The following is a 17,593-nucleotide window of genomic DNA, read 5'->3' as shown; positions in this document are numbered from 1 at the left end:
GTGGAGAAGGAGGCCCCCCAAACACTTTCTGGCTCTACAAAAGCTTCGGTTCTGTGTCCCAGCTGCAACCCAAAGAACCAGGCAAAATGGGCATGGCTGCTAAGCAGAGCCAGGGCGGGCTGCGCCAAGGTGGGAGGCACTCGGGAGGGGTGCGGTGGGGGTGGGAATGGGGGAGGGAACCCTTGTCCGAGGGGCGGACAAGGGGTGGCGTCTGGTGCTCCATAAAGGGGCCGCGCTCTCCACCATGCGGGAGACAGATACCATCTGTGAACACAGGCGAGATGCAGATTGTATGCCATCAAGCACCGGTGCTGGCAGGTAGCGCCACATTGGCCACCATGGGGACCTTGATCCTGTGCTCAGGGAAACCTGCTAGTTACGGGAAACACAGAGAGAGTGTGTCGTCGGGAGTTTCCCTCCTGCCCGCACGAATAGCCTGGTTCCTGCAGGAGCTGCCGGCTTTTGTGGTGTCGGTAGGGATGCTCGCTTGGCAGCCGCGCTCCCTCTTCGGACCGCCAGGGAACGTGCTGCTGGTGCTCTATTCCGCACATTACTTCCACAGGTTAGCGTTTTCTCCACAGAGCACTGCTCGCTGCTTCTCCCAGGCGACTGGACTAACGTCGAGGGGCAGTGCGAAGAGTGGGGAGGAGCGCGGAGTGAGGCAGGTTTGACATTCTAGGCTGGAATCCCTAGCGCTGGGAAGCACCAGCTGGACCGGAGATTCCTTCAGGGTCCCTTGGGCACCCCTTGATGCTTTAGGTGGCTGCGAGGGTGGCTGGGTGAAGCTGGGGAATTCAGTTTGGGCAGGAGCAATTGGCTAGGATCCTTCCCTCTCGCAAGTGCCTGCCCTGTCTCTAGACCTCACCTTTTTCTCTTAATGCTAGGTCTCCTTGGTTCCGGGGTCTTGGGGAGGCGATACTCTGGAACTCTCAGAAGTTCTTTCGATCAATTTGGTCTTTGTGTGACTGAGGAAGGAAGTGGGCAGAGTCCACCTCCCATCCCTAGAGCACAGGATACAATGGGGATTCTGCTTAGAAAAGATCCCAAAGAAACTGAGCCCACTGACACCTGATTTACCTTTCCAAGTCCTTCAGGACTTAAAAGTGAGCCAGGTAAAGCCGACTGAGAGCACAAGTGTTCTAGATGAAAACTTCCGAGTTCAGAATCTCGCCTTTCGGGTGTGGGAGGAAAAGACAGGAAGATGATCAAAGAGATGCTGAGAGTCTAAGAACTGCGCAATCTCCAGGAGACCCCGGGGAAGTAGGAGGACTGCTGAGGCACCTGCCACCCTTTAGTGGCTGTCCTCTTGTTTGGCTTCACTTAAAAAGGACAGTAAAAAAAACCAAGGCTAAGAAAGGTTATGTAATTTCGAAAAAGGTGCCAGCAGGGTTACCAGCCAGTTCCGAATATTTACCTTTGGTTCCAGGTCTCCAGATAGGTAACTAACAGGGAAATTGATCAGGGAAGGGCTGCCAGATGCTGGCTGTGCTATCTGGAGCAGAGAGTTCCTCAGGTCAGAAGATCAGGTTAAATTAGGTGAGAAGTTAGACTTAAAGTTAAAAAGCCTACAGGGACCTAAGGCAGATTTTTCTCCCAACTAACACACCATTTCTAGTAAAGGAGGGGCCAGAAATACAGATTTCAACATGACTTTCTTAGCCCCCATCCAGAGGATCTTAATTGGTTCATATTTAGTAACCATGCAGTATTAATATGAAATTCTCATTTGTCTAAAAAGGTAAGTATTGGCAAGTAGTAATACATTTACACTTTTCCAATAAATAATTACAAAAAGTCTCTTGTGTCCAAAGTCTCAGGGTAGTTATCTTATTTGATACAGATGGACAGAAAGAAGGATCCTGGGTGCAGAAAATAAAAGACAAAGCATTTGATTTTGCTTGTTTGGAAATGGAGATTTGACAAGAAAATGTATGGACATCTATTCTTGTCTCCAAATAAACTACTGTCAGCTTTACAGACACTTTTGTTTTTAGGCAGGGTTTTACTATGTAGCCCTTACTGACCTGGGATTGACAAAGTAGGCACTCCTGTCTCTGCCTCTAGAATGCTGGTATTGAAGGCCTGTGCTGACTACAGCCTGGTTAGAGTCTTTTTTTTTTAAATAAGGCCATTTCATATAGAAAAATGATGCATGTTTTCTGACAATCCTAAGATCATAATTTTTAGATTAAGAAGAAGCCCAAAGGCATTTTGTGCAAGAAAAATATTACCAGTGCCCTTTAAAACAAATGGGGACGTAATTGTAAAACAAACACGTGCATGTTGTCCTTCACTTCGGGGGAACCTTAAAGGCATTAGTAAAGAGTTTGGGGAACAATTCTGTCAGAGACAGATTTGCTCCCTAACTTACTTGTCTCTCACGCAACAGGATGTGACCTTTGGGGACTTTGCTACCCATGTTTCAGCTCTTTTTCTGAGGCCTCTGAACCCTTCCTGTGCTGGTGCTCTGAGTGCTTCCTAGATGTTAGACTCTGCAGCAAACATTTCACATGATGTAGGTATTATCCTTACCCCAACCTGTTAGGTAGGGACTGCAATCACCTCCGTTCCGCAGATGGGGTATTGGAACAATCGGCAGGCTGTGTTCAGTAAGTTGCCCGAGCCACACAGTGGTTTGGAGAACCAGAGTTTGACTCTCACCACAGTGATAGAAATGTACTTTTAATATGTAAGTATGTTATTCATGTATCAAAACATGTCTGTCATCCTTTATAAGTGTTAGCAATTTTTCATATAAGCTTCTTGTGTTGAAATATACAGTTCTGCCTGATCAACATTTTGGGAATTTTGTAATCAATGGTGTGTTTCTTGCAAGGCATGTACTCCAGGCTAGCTGAGCCAAGAACTTGTAAGCAATTCTTCCTGACCTTATCTTAGGGTTGGTGTCTGAATTACAGATACTACTGCATTGGCTTTTTATGAGGGTTCATAAGATCCAAACTCAGGGTGTCAGGCTAATGCTGCAAGCATTTTTACCTGCTGACCCATCTTTGGGGACTTGATAACATTTTACAATATGTATCTTTCTACATAATTACCCATCCTTTGAGCATATTTTCCTAGCGGCTGTTTTGTAGCTAACCTCAGGTTAAAGCCATGGTTTACCTATCTACCCACTGAGAGCTGTACCACTAACTTGACTCTTTGTAGATAGGTTAGATGATTTAAAAAAGCTGTGCATTTTCCACTGAAATTCATTCCAGAAGCTAATTTTGTCATTGAGCTCCTGCTTAGAATTTGTGAAGTTCTGAATTCAAATCGAAGCACTGAAGGGGGAAAGAAAAGAATTTCAGAAGTTAGCTCTGTGAAGGTTCTTTAGGCTCCTGGTACAAATATTCCCAGAGGATTCAGGATTCTGTGGTTTGGAAATGAAAATGAAGTTCTCAGGAGGATGAAAGGCTCAGGTTTGGTTCAAGTCCTTATGCAGTGTCCCTTGGGGACGGTTCAGTACCATAAACTATTCTATGGTGTGGATGTTAAAGCTCAGTCCACTTCCCTTAGTATAAGGGAATAAATTAGAATACATTTAGAACATTAGAATAAATCCCACAGAGACAAGCTCTTAGTTTTCTTTTGTGTCATGCTCTTGCATGCTGTGCTCCTGGACCACAGTGCTGGTACACAGTGGGTACTGAATGGCTGAATGAACCCCACTGACCGGCAATAGCACACGGCATTGTGGGACTGCTGGCAACCACTCAGGAATCATTATCGCTGAAGTTGCATGACCAGGTCAACTGCCATCACTTTTTCCAGAGTCCATTGTGGTGGCTATTTAGCCACCTGGAAATGGTTGCTGCCGAGCCACTGCCAAACGGATTTTGAGCAGAGTTGTCTCACCTCTTGCTGACCTCCATGCCAACCCTAGAACGGCTCTGTCTAAATTCTTTTTTGATATTCTCTTCCTCAAGAATATGTGGTCTCCTGCACTGTAGTCAGCACTACATTAACGTGCCTGTCACGGTTGGTGTCCTTTTGAAGAATTGCTGGTGACCTTAATAAGAATGCAGTGACTTAAAAAGAGACAAGATCTCCCCCTAAAAAGGTTAGAAGGGGCTGGGTAAGATGGCACATGCCTTTAATCTTAGCATTTGGGAGGCAGAAGTGTGAAGATCTCTTGGTGTTTAAGACCATTCTGATTTGGTTGAGGTCAGCCAGGGCTGCGGAGTTACCCTGTCTCAGAGTAAAACAAACAAAACAGTAATAATGGTTGGAGGCTGGCTGGGAAATGTACACATTAGAATTCTCAGAATTCTGAGAAATACAAAAGTGTTTCCCAATCAGCTAAGTAAGATGGCAGCCTTTATAAAAGCCTTGTTGCTTTTTCCACTGATTCTCCAGGAGCACAAATCCTCTTGATTATTTGAGGCTAGACATTGTTTCTTTCAAGAAGCTGCTACTAAACCACTGCTTGCCTGTGACCCTATTCTGATTCTTCCCGAAGGCCCTTGGCACATGGATTAAAACCTATCTGATTAAGACTTAGTCCTCATCTCAACAACTCTCACACCACCTGCCTCTCCTTTCTAACGTTTACATTTTACAACAGCTGTGCACCAGGGTCGAGCTACTGAGCAACCAAGTGAGGTTCTGACCCAAGTCCCCCTGGCCATGTCACTTGTCAACTGTGAGGAGCAGATGTTTTCAGATATTCAGAAACAGGCAGCATAAGGAGACCAGTCACAGGCTGAGAATCAGTGACCATTAATGCCTACGCTAATGATAACAGACAAGTTTCTGCTCTTTCAGATTAAAGAGATTTAACATGAGATAAGCGTGTGTGTGGTTATGTGCTGAGGACATTCATAACATGTAATGTTTCCCAATTAACATTCATCGAAAGAATTTTTAGAATGAGACTTCATTTTTATTTCTGTTCAGACAGAATCTGAAGGTAACCCACACTTCTGACTCGGCCTCTTGAGGGCTGTGACTATTGCTGGCCATTCCTGGCCACAGCGAATTTGAAAGTCAGATCGGAATTGTCTTAGGTTTTGCATCTGTTTGGTTCCTCTGTTGCAATAGATGCCCCTGTGTGGGATAGATCAAAAAGCAGCCAAGGTAGATATTATGTGAGCATATGTGTGCTTGTGTCCCAGTAAAACTCCGCAAAACCAGGTAGTGGCCCAGAGTTGGCCCTTGGACAACACTTTAGCAACCTTTAAGTAAACAGTGGGAAGTGTAGGTTTACATTCAGCACCTTGGTAATTCTATAGTAACGTTTGGTTGAATTCTATAGCAAAGCATTGGGTGAGTTTAAGAAAGCACCTGATACATTTATTTAGAGACTTGGTAGTAAACGTCATTTTCTGAGAATTCTTGGGTTCAGGTCCTGTATGTGAATGCTTGCAGGAGAGACCATGGTTCCTGGAGGTTTTCCCTTTAAAAGGGATGACATCATAACTACAGCTGAAGAAATATACAGCTATGTTTACCAAAATGTAAGCAAGCCATGGAGTTCTCAACTCGCTTGTATACATGGTAAAAGGACCAGCTCCTCACCCTTGTTGAATCTAACTTAGGTCACTGAAAAAGAACAAGTAAAGATGGTAAACAGGGACCCAGATGCATGGAGGTAACAGGTACTAAGTTACAGGACCAGAACCTTGAATGTCCCAGTGCATGCTATGTCTTATGATAGTCAGACAGAACTACAGTGCTGGGTGCTTACCTCCTGGAAAAAAACAGGCGAGGGCTCTCAGTGTATGCCACTATTTCTGGGTGGAAATTTGGGTGGTAGCAACTTCAATATGCAATCAACATCAGTATGAAAGGGTCTGATGGGGGGTGCTATCTGTGTTTGAGTAGATTGTGGGTGGTGTTTGAGGGGGTCCCAAACAGCTCCACTGTCCCCTACCAGACAGAAGCACGGGTTGAGCAGTAAGGGACAGTCCAGCACACTTCTTCCTGACAAAGCAGGTTTGGGGAAAGGGAACAAATAGGAACCAGGGATCTTCTGACTGTGTCTTTAGACTTCCAGCAGCAACCATGGCTGAACAACTTCCTCTGGGAAAACAGAAGGGCTCAGACTGTGCTTTGGGAGATCCTGATCTCCCACTGGCCAGCCCGAGTGACTCACTTGTCCTTCTCTGCAGGAATGGGCCAAGGGCAGCTGGAGAGGGGAGTATACATTTGTTTTGTCTTGTTGTTATTGCAGAGGATACACAGGCTTTTTCGATCTTAGCTTTGCCAGGATGTGGCAACTTGTTTCTGTAGATTAGTTGTGTAGGGGTAGGGTAGGAGGGCGGAGCTTCAAGCCCAGACTTAAGATGTTTCCAACATTTCTGTTCTCAACCCAGTAGCCTCTAATGATACCCAGCCCAACACAGGAGCTCTAAAAGTTAAAAACCTCTGAATTAGGGCCAATAGTGCAATTTGCCTTCCATTTGGTTTATGGGGGTGGGGCGAGGAGAAGCCACTATTTACTGGGCTCTGGGTGTTCTGGGCACCATGTTAATGATTTACACAGGTCATCTCACTCTGTTCTTACTTCTGCTACTCCTCAGTGAGTTCCTGCAGAGCAGTGGGAGAGTGAGGGGCCCTGGGAAGGCAAGTGCTTGAGCTGCTCCCTCAAGGATGCTCCCTGACCAGATCTGTGGGCGGAAATGTGATATTCTGTCACAAAAGGGGTCCCATCTGGTGACCCTGGCTGAGAACCACCTTGCACCCCATGCACACAGTCTTGGACAACTTTTTACTTTTTAATTCTAATTTTATCACCTACTAGCTAGTTCAAGCCTCATGTCAGGCTCTAGGCCGTTTTCAAAACTCTTCCATTTTCACAATAGTTCCATTGTGTATAATGCACATAGCCTAGGCTGACCCTTTGTTACAAAACAGGGGACTTTGAACAAAATGGGGTACTTGTTTTTTAGGCACAAACCACTTGAAGAGCCTCTACTTCCCTGTTTTTCTCCCCACCTTTTAAACAGGTAACTGGGTTTCTGTGCTTCCCAAGTTGCCTGTTCTGTGTGCCCATCTCTCAGGGAAGGCCCTCTACATGCCTACAGTTATATATTTAATAAACAAATCTAAATAGTAATATACTTATTTGTCTTCTTGCTAAACTTTAAGGTTATTTACTCATAGAAAGCATGTACTCATAGAAAGACCCATGTAAAAATGTTTGCAATGTTTCCTCTGGGGGAATCTCTACACTGGAAATAATTCAAATGTTGGTCAATAGGTGAAAGTAATAAACTGTGGCATAAATATATAATGAAGCATTACTCAAGAAATAAAATGAATGAAACATTGGCACATGCTTCTGTGTGGAAAGGGGGCAAAATAATTGTAGGTAAAAGAAACCAAGCCCAAAAGAATGCATGCTTTATTATACTATTTTTATAAAGTTCAAATAGCACATGTAACATAAGAGATGCCCAGTGGCTTCCTGAAGATACAGAGGAAGGAAGGGTCTCTTGGTAGTGACGGGTGTATTTGTTGTGACATAGTATCATAGATATTTGCACATTTACAACCTCAGATTGTGTAGTTTGAGTGAATTCATACCAAATATGCCTAAATTGATACTTGAAATAAACACTTGAAACCCATGTTACTGAAACTTATTTAATTTTTCTATAAAAACTAATGTTTAACAGGATCTGAAAAAAATTCACTTTGGGGAAGAGCAGAGAGAGAGAGAGAGAGAGAGAGAGAGAGAGAGAGAGAGAGAGAGAGAGACAGAGAGAGAGAGAGAGAGAGAGAGAGAGAGAGAGAGAGAGACAGAGAGAGAGAGAGAGAGAGAGAGAGAGAGAGACAGAGAGAGAGAGACAGACAGACAGAGAGAGAGAGAGAGAGAGAGAGAGAGAGAGAGAGAGAGAGAGAGAGAGAGAGAGAGAGCTGAACTGAAGAGAAATGTTAAAGGGAGATATCTCTCAAAATAAAAAAAATCTTGTCATTTAACTGTTCTACAATCAGAACCAACTATAAGTGCACTGGTTCTTCTTCTTCTTCTTCTTCTTCTTCTTCTTCTTCTTCTTCTTCTTCTTCTTCTTCTTCTTCTTCTTCTTCTTCTTCTTCTTCTTCTTCTTCTTCTTCTTCTTCTTCTTCTTCTTCTTCTCCTTCTCCTTCTCCTTCTCCTTCTCCTCCTTCTCCTTCTCCTTCTCCTTCTCCTCCTTCTCCTTCTCCTCCTCCTCCTCCTCCTCCCCCTTCTTCTTTTTTTCTTCTTCTTCTTCTTCTTCTCCTTCTCCTTCTCCTTCTTCCCCCTACTCCTCTTCTTCTCCTCCTCCTTTTCTTTTTCTCCTTCTTTTCCTTCTCCTCCTCCTCCCCCTCCTCCTCCTCCTTCCTCCTTCTCTTCTTCTTCTTCTTATTTTTCTTCCACCACTACTACTATTATTGTCAATTTGGTACAAGCTAGAGAGCTGGTCTCTCGAGGGTTGATTAGTATTCTCTAAAATGGACCTTTTTGAGCAGTCTAGCAGTGTCTCATGGATTATGAGTTTTCTATCTGGCTGGTGAAAATGGACCCTGTTACTGGTCAAATATAAGTACTGGATATTGTTCTTAAATTTGGGGGGGTGGTTCTTTTCTTACACAAATTCACTCATGAGCTGATTACCCAAAGAACAACCTCTTCAGTACTCTGTCTCTCTCTCTTCAGTACTCTGTAATGAGAGTTATACGATCTTGACTTCATGACTCAAGAGTCTTGCTTGTGCTTTAGTCTAGAAGTTCTCTAAAAACAGCAATCTAGGCTAGTTGTAAAGCTCACATAATTTGTTCTCTGTTTCTCAGAGATCCCTGTATGTTATGGTTCATTGTCAGCTAAGAAAGATGTAGAATCAACTGGGAGGTGGACATACAATGATACAATGATCATGTCATTGGGGGTTATCTTGATTATCTTAACTGAGATGGGAGGACCTGCCCCCTGTTGATGGTACCATTCTCTAGGCATTGTATAAGTCAATGGAGAAAATAATCTGAGCACTAGTATGTGTACATTTGTTGCTATCTGTCTCTGTGACTTTACAGCTCTGATGCACTATTACCTGGAACCAAGACACAATAGCTATGTTCTCCATTAAGGTGCTTTTGAAAGACTACTGTACCACACTAGTGGGAAAATAATTGAAGACACTGTCTCTGATTGCCTAATGCTTTTTGTTTCATATAATCTGTCTTGCTTATTTACAGTCTAGAAAATAAATCCATTTCACATTACTCAAAATTTACTGGAAGCAGAAGCATCTCCAGTAAGGTTTATAATTCATCTTTGCTAATTTGACCATCTTTAGAACTGGCTGATAGGTGGGTTTAAGTGATTTCTGCTTATATTCATATCACTTCTAAGCCCATTGCTTGTATTTCTGAACAGAGCATCAGTTTCCCATGGCATCTACTATTTTTCCTTATATTTCTTCCTTTTATTTCTTTAAAAATTCTTTAGTGTGTGTGTGTGTGTGTGTGTGTGTGTGTGTGTGTGTGTGTGTGTGTGTGTGCCAAGTGTATGCAGGTACTCACAGGAACCACAAGGTGGCAGCAGATCTCCCAGAACTGGAATTACAGGTGCAGGGAACCCATATTGAGTCTTCTAGGGGAGCAGCAAATGCTTTGAGAAATCTCTCCAGTTCCTTAACTCTGTTTCTTCATCTATTCTCATCTCAATGTGCAACTTTGGGTCCCATCTTGTTTGTCTCTACAGGTGACAAAAGACTGATTTCCTTTACATGAGTCCTATGCTTCATGTAGCCATGGGTGACAAGGTGAATACAGGGCCGTAGAGCAGGAGCTATAGGGTAGGAGATTCCAGTGATGACAAACTGGTCTGAAACTTTCACTCAACAAAGTCTGTCCCAGAAATGTCAATATGCCTTTTCTTATTCTTTTTTAAAAGTTGTTATTCAAGTGAACAATGGAATGAAGATTAGATGTATAAAGGCACCACACTGAGGCACAGCCATCTTTGAAGGCTATGCCCTTTGATTAGCACAAGTGCACTCTACAATAATATTTCTTCTTTGTAATTTTTACTGGTGTGTTCTGCATGCATGCTGGCAAACTTCATGAAGACCTTTTGCTTAGTTGTATCTGTATTTGGCTGTGTACAATCCCACGCTTCTCTTTTTTTCCTTACCACCTCCTCCTAGTTCTCTTCCTTCTCCACAAGGTCTTTCTACCCTTATATCATGCATACATGTATGTGTGTATGTATATGAATTGGATGTATCTATGTAAAATCTAGAACCCACACAGGAAAGAGAACATATCATAATCCATCAGTCTGAGTCTTGTTTCTTCCATTTAATGTGCTCATATCCAATGCATTCATTTTCTTGCAAGTGACATAATTTCATTTTTCTTTATGTCAGAACAAAACTCCATTGTGCATATAATATACCACATTTTCAAAATTCCTTCATCCCTAATGGACACCAGAACTGGTTCCACAATGCTTATTGTGAACAATGCTACAATATCTTTGGTTTGCAGTGTGGTACTGTTCCTTAGACTGCACCCCGAAGAGTGATTAAAGGGATCATGTAGTAGTTAAATTTTTACTATTTTTTAAGGACCTTCCATACTTATTCTCAGAGTACCTTCATCTCTTTGCATCCCCATTAGCAGTAAATGAGACTTTTTTTCTCTGTGTCCTTGTTCGAATTTGTTACTTGTTTTATTTAGTTATTTTTAATTTTTATTTATATTCACATACTCGTATGCCACTTGCATGTGTTGTGCCTGCACAGAAGAGGGAGTCTGATCCCTGAGCACTGGACTTGCAGATGGTTGTGCTTTCCCATGTGGTTACTGTGAATCAAATCTACATCCTCTGCAAGAGTAGCCAGTGTGCTTAACCCCTGTCTTAGTTACAGTTACTGTTACTGTGACAAAACCCACCATGACCAAAACAACTCAGGGAGGAAAGGGTTTACCTGGCTTACACTTCCATATCACTGTTCATCATTGAAGGAAGTCAGGACAGGAACTGAACCAGAGCATGAACCTGGAAGCTGGAGCTGATGCAGAGGCCATGGTTGGGTGCTGCTCACTGGCTTGCTCCCCATGGCTTGCTTGGCATGCTTTCTTATAGAACTCATCCATACTGGGCTGGGCCCTTTCCCATCAATCCCTACCTAAGAAAATAAACTACAACCTTGTGTAAGCCTGACTTTATGAAGATTTTTTTAAAACTGAGGCTCTCTCAGGTGAGTAGCTTGTGTCAGGATTTTGTGTCAATGTCTCCTGACAGCTGATCTAGCTAAGGATGTGGGGGTGTCACCCCTCTCTGCCTTGTGTACAGCAGGGCAGGTTATCTTAATGTGGAAACTCCTTGTTACCGTTGCAGGAGGTGGGAGTTCTGGATCCACACTTGCCCTCCACAGACAACTGCCTGGCTGGCAACTCTGTGTTTCCTTCTCCTCCCAGGTGCCTCTCCCAGCTTGTAGGAGTGAACAGCCCCAGTAAGGCTGAGGGTTGGGGAATATTTCCATTCTCCACTCAACCATCTCTAAATACCACTCAGACTAGGAGGAGGATTAGAGTCAGGATGTACAGACCCCACAATATCTTACCTTGTGCTGAAAGAATATGGAAAAATGTAAAGTTCTGGCTCCCTCTTAGCCCTCTCTGATAACTTGACAGGCTTAAGGTGCTTTTCCTAGCTTAGTGGTGAGGTGGGAGAATTTTCTCTGAATTTTGTTGTTGAATAGGAGTGAGGTTACATACTTATTTTCTTTTTCTTGGTCTCTGGGTGAGAAAGGGGGAGACTGTAGGGGAAGAGGGAGAAGGAGGGATTAAGGAAGGGAGTAGGGAGGTAAAAATGGAGAGGGAAAGGGAGGGAGGAGAAGGGAGGGGGAGAAGAGAAGGAGGTGTGTGTATGTGGAAGGAGGGGAAGGGGGCCGGAGGAGGGAGGAGGGAAGACAGAGAGGGAGAGATCTTTAGACTGGAATAGGGAGAACCAACTAGCAATTTCCTGGGATGAGAAAGCCATGAGGAAGCACAGGTTTGGAGAGAGTGGGGGGTGTTAACACTGAAATCCTCAGGACATCCATGAAGTGAGACTGTAGCAGGGAGTGTCTGTGACAGGTCTATGAGTGATTGAGCTATCTAGCCAAGCCTGTCTTAGTATGCTCATGCTTCTATGACAGCAGTGGGCACTTTGTGAGGAGTGAGAATTTAGCTCTCACAGTTCCTCAGGCTGGGGGATTCAGCATCAAGGCAGTGGCATTTAATGAGGACCTTCTTGTAGAGTTTCCACATGTTCTGACTTAGACAGGCAAGAGCAAGCAGCCACTCCTGTTAACTGTTCAGTACGGGGTCTATCGATTCACTAGGGTAGAGCACTCATAACCTAAGCACATTCCTAAAAACCTGAAGACATCTCCAGTGCTATGCATGGAGACTAAGGGTGAACCACAGTCAGAGTACAGTGACACTACTTAACATTATCTGAGGAGATGCCATCTTACAGACAGTGGTTAATGAAGTAGGAAACGTCGAGACCTAGGACATCATTATTTGGAGGACAAGGGGTTGAGAAGAAACCCACAAAGGAAAACCAGGACAGATCAGCAAAGCAGAACCAAGGACTAGTGGTGTGCTTGCTGGCACTGCTTCCGACCAAGGGGGTGATGGGTCTGCCCAGCCTGCAGAGGCCTGAAACTCTGACCTTGGTCTGGAAATATGACACCGGGTGACCTTGCCAGGACTTGCTTTTATGGGGACAGAGGCAATAGAGGAGAAAATGTCATAGAGGTCACAGATGTGGGCTGCTGCAAAGAGGGAACCAGGGGAATGGGACAGTGAATGGCAAAGACAGGAGATCACCACATAGAACAGCTAAGGGCAACCCTGGGAAGCTTTCTACATATTTGCAAAATTTGAATTTATTTTGATTGACAATCAAGTCTCAAATTTCATATAGTGAAGAGCCTTCAGTTGGCTTGATAATCTTAGCAATAGCACTTATATTTGAAGAAGATTTAGTTAAATATGAGTTGGTAGACACAAGATGTGTTATTTCTAATTTTTTCCTTTGGGTTTAATTTGGACCTGCACTTCCAGTTAACCCTTTCCAATGAGAGTGTCATCTCCTCCCTCCACCTCCAGTGAACATTTACTTAGCAGCGACAGAAAGCTGCATGTTTACAGAATACTTATCAGCCTCTACCCGAATGAGCACAAAATAATTAAAATTGACATCAGCAGCATGGTTCCAGATCATGGAAACGACACAAAGGGTAGGTTCAGAGGATGTTATTCTAGTCTCTTCTCCTATTGGTGTGACAAAACTACTCAGCGTAGAGAGATGACTCAGTGACTAAGAGCAATAGCTGTCCTTTAGAGGACCTAGGTTCAATCCCCAGGACCCACACATCAGCTCCCAACATGTAAAACTCTAGTTCCAGGGAATCTGATGCCCTCTTCTGGCCTCTGTGGGCCATGCATGTAGATGGTGCACCTGTATACATGCACATGGTTTGTATATGTTTGACTCAGGGAGTGGCGCTATTAACAAGTGTGGCCTTGTATGAGGTGTGGCCTTGTGGGTGTGGGCAATGAGACTCTCATCCTAGTTGCTATAGAAGCCAGTATTCTGCTAGCAGCCTTCAGATGAAGATGTAGAACTCTCAGCTTCTCCTGCGCCATGCCTGCCTGGATACTGCCATGTTCCTGCCTTGATGATAATGGACCGAATCTCTGAACCTCTGAACCTGTAAGTCATCCCCAGTTAAGTGTTGTCTTTTATAAGAGTTGCCTTAGTCATGGTGTCTGTTCACAGCAGCAAAACCCTAACTAAGGCATATACCCATACACACAAAATGATAATAAAAGTTTCAGATAAAATACACTGACAAAGTAACTTGAGGGAGAAGTGTTTGATTTATTCTGGCTTCTTGTTCCAGGGTACAATTGATCACAGGTAGTCAGAGCAGTGGGAGCTTGAAGTAGCATCACATTCACAGGCAGGAAGTACGGAATAATAAATGCATCCCCGCTAATACCCAGCTCTCTTTCTCTATATGGTCTGGGGGTCCCAGCTCAGGGAATGGTGTTGACCACACGAGATGAATCTTTCCACGTCAGTTAATGTAGTCAAGATAATTTCTCATAGGCATGATAAAGACCCATCCTCCATGGAATTCTAGATTCTTGTCAGGTTGATAAATAGCACCAGTCATACAGAGCTGAAGTGAAAATTGTGTCCAACTCCCTGGTGTTGACTTGCAGTTTGTGAACCAGCAGACTCTTTTCCCTTTCTCTTAAGCATTTTATATCTTTTGTTTTTTCCTACATGGAGACAAACACTGCTTTGAATTTTCCCAAAGCCAAGCCATATTTTTTCTCTAAGATTTCTGACTTCTTACCAGTCTCTATGTTTATGAATTTCTTTTCCTTTTCCCACTGAGAAAACGGGTGGGCTGTATTTTCCATTTCCCCCATGGTTGTGTGGAGATGAAGGGAAGAGGGTGGGAATAATATATAGTACTCTATTCTGAAGAGCCATTCCTCAATAAAACCTGCACATTCACCTACATTTGCTTGTTTTTGCTCATCTACACACCAAAGACTCCCGGAAGGGCCTGGGTCCTGAATGGCTGCACAACACACCCTCACTGCTGTACACCAGCAGTGCTGTGTGTGAACAACCAAGGGGCTTCTATCATCTCAAACCTCTGGCACTTTGTTACTGTGGATAGCTTGCTCTGACACGTCCCTTTGGTCAAGAAACAAGGATTATTGATTTAGGAGGCCATAAGCTTGGGTTGGATTCATGTTTTACTTTGGAAGCATCACAAGCTGAGCATTTAGACTCATTTTGTCTCATTTAGGGGACAAGACCTCACTGTTAAGAGGCAATTACTTTTTTAAAAACATAATTTTTTGCTGGCTTTCTAGACATTTTCCCTCTAAGTTAGGTCCCTGAAGCTCTCAAGAATGGGAGTCTGGGGAGAAGTGAGTGCTTAAGGCACCTGCCCAAGATCTCTCAGAGCCTTACCTTCAGGCTTGCTCTATTTGATTTTCATTCTCCCTAGGAGGAAAACTCCCTGCGCATAGAAGCCATGCAGGCATCCTGGGTTAGAGCTCTACCCTTCTCATCCTTCTTTAGCATTTTGATGGACATGAGAGCAGAGGTGGTGATTTTTAAAAGATCTATTTATTTATGTATTTTATGTATATGGGCACTTTTGTCTTCATGTACATCTGCACATGGAAGATGGAAGGCATCAGACAGTTGTGAGTTGCCACATCGGTGCTGGGAATTGAACTCAGGACCTCTGGAAGAGTAGTGATTGCTCTCAATCACTGAGCCATCTCTCCAGCCCCGAGCTGGTGATTTTTATTTCTGGAAATGAGTGTGGTCACTGTTGTGCTTGAACATAGAGAGGGGGTGCTGTAGGGGACTTAGGGGCCAGAGTCTGTACTGTTTAGATTTGAAGTAAGGAGGCAGTCTATGATCTCAGAGAGTAGATGTTTCTTCTTCAGCTGCTCTGAACACAGCATTCAAGGTCCCTGTGATCCAGAACTTGGTGTGAAGGTTCAGCAGGGCAGCCTCTGTGTTCCCCCGGGGTTGATAGTGTTTGCCAAGAGAGTGAAAATGTAAGAAGTGGGGACTTGTGGGACTTCCTGGCTGTTTGAGTCTAAAAGTTAGATTTGTGTGTAAGGCAATGAATGTGTGTGCTGTTCCTCAATCATGTGACAGCTCGAGTGGCTGGCTAACTCTGTAGATTGGATGGTTTTTGTGGTGCTGGAGATAGAGTTTAATGCGCTGAGCGTGCTATGCAAGTACTTTGTCACTGTAGTACACCTCAACTTTGACCTCACAGCGATCTTGGGAGGCCACAGGGAAGGAATGAAACCCTTTTTTAGGTAAGGCCAAACTGGTTTTCTGACCTCAACCTCAGTGCTTTTGTTAGGCTTGTCAATGAGATCTGAGAGCAGACTTCCAGGTTTGAAGACAGAATTCCTTATCTAAAGTGCAACTGTGATTTCTGCCATAGTCTCCAGACTTTGACTCTCTTTATTGTCTGCAAATGGTCAGATGAGTGGTGTGTGCATGTGTGTGTGTGTAAGTAAATATGAAATTTGCAAAGTCAAGTATCAGTTGTCTTAGTTCATCCTCTGTTGCTATAACAAAATACCTGAGACCTGGTCATGTATAAAATATAGAGGTTTCTTTAGACTACAGTGCTAGGGCCCAGGAAGTTCAAGGCTGTGGCATTGGTGTCTGTATCATATGTGGGGAAATGGCATCCTTCAGGTTCATATGTTGGTAGTGTTTTGGAGAAGGGATGAGGTGAGGGCCTCCTTTCTGCATTATGACGCGTCAGAGAGGCATCACATGGCAAGATAGTACACATTTACCAGAAATGTTGCTTTTACAACAGTCAGCCCTTCAATAGCCTGTTGACCCACGAGTAGATGGATTACATCCCTAACTTAAGTTTCATCTCTAAAACATTATCAACATATGAACCTAAGGGAGGCAGTTTCCCACATACAAGGTTTCCAGACAAGTTTCTGGCTCTTTGATGAATGTGGCTCACAGAAATGTCCTTTTAAGAGAGTCACCATAATCTGAAGTGCCTGGTCTCTTGAAGAAATAAACCTGTAGTTAGGCCTTTGATAGAACAGATCTCACACTAACTTAACTGCAGCCATGACCGTGCCAGTCACTCACATGTGACAGTACATGTGTATATAACACAATATAATATAACATCATATCATATCACATCATATCATACCATATCATATAACATAACATCATATCACATCATATCATATCATATGACATAACATCATATCATATGATATAACATCATATAATATGACATAACATCATATAATATGACATAACATTATATTGTACATCATCATACCATCATATCATATTATATAACTTAACATCATCATATCATGTCATATCATATTATGTCATATCTTGTCATATCACATAACATATCATATATTACATAACATCATATCATATCATACCATCATATCATATAAGATAACATAATATCATATCATATAATCATATCATATTATATAACATAACATTATCATATCATATCACATAACATCATATCATATCATATCATATCATATTGGTTTAAAAAAAATCAATTCATTAGTGACCAGCAAGCTTAATATTGGCAAATAAATCTAGCAAAAGACCTCCATTTGTTTAATTTAATTTAGCTTTATTTTATGTGTATATGGTGTGTGTGTATGTTTGTGTGTACATGTGTGTGCATGTGTGTGTGCATGCATGTGTGTGTATGCACATAGAGGCCAAGGTCCAATGTCTTTCTCCATTTTTATCACATTATTTTTCATAATTTCAAATTTATTTCATTTTGTGACTATGAGAGTTTTGCTTGTGTGTATGTGCACCAAGCCTGTGTCTGGTGTCCATGGAGCTCAGAAGAGATCACTGGATCTTCTGGAACTGGAGTTGTGGATGGCTGAGGGCTCTGGGAATTGAATGTGGGGATTCTTTAAGAACAAGTGGTCCTGACCATTGAGCCATCTCCACAGCCCCTTACGTTATTCTGGGAGTCATGGTTTCTCACTGAACCTGAACCTCCCCAGGGGTTTGGCTAGAAACCCTGGCCAG

At 43.1% G+C, this 17,593-nt stretch overlaps 1 protein-coding gene across 1 annotated transcript in view; it reads left to right on the top strand.

The window, feature by feature from the left end:
* Window positions 1-281: 281 nt before the first annotated feature.
* The window catches only part of SRD5A2 (steroid 5 alpha-reductase 2), a gene marked incomplete at both ends in the record, with an annotated part of 30,888 nt that continues 13,576 nt past the window's right edge, over window positions 282-17,593 (top strand). Inside the window, one exon of the mRNA XM_080921759.1 lies at window positions 282-562. Within this exon, the coding sequence (XP_080777885.1) occupies window positions 282-562 (281 nt within the window). The remainder of the gene's footprint in view (window positions 563-17,593) is intronic.

This window comes from Micromys minutus (genome assembly GCF_963924665.1).
Source record: "Micromys minutus genome assembly, chromosome: 1".
NCBI classification, from domain to species: Eukaryota; Metazoa; Chordata; class Mammalia; order Rodentia; family Muridae; genus Micromys; species Micromys minutus.
The sequence above is the reverse complement of the archived record's forward strand: the minus strand, read 5'-3'. Positions and strand labels throughout refer to the sequence as shown.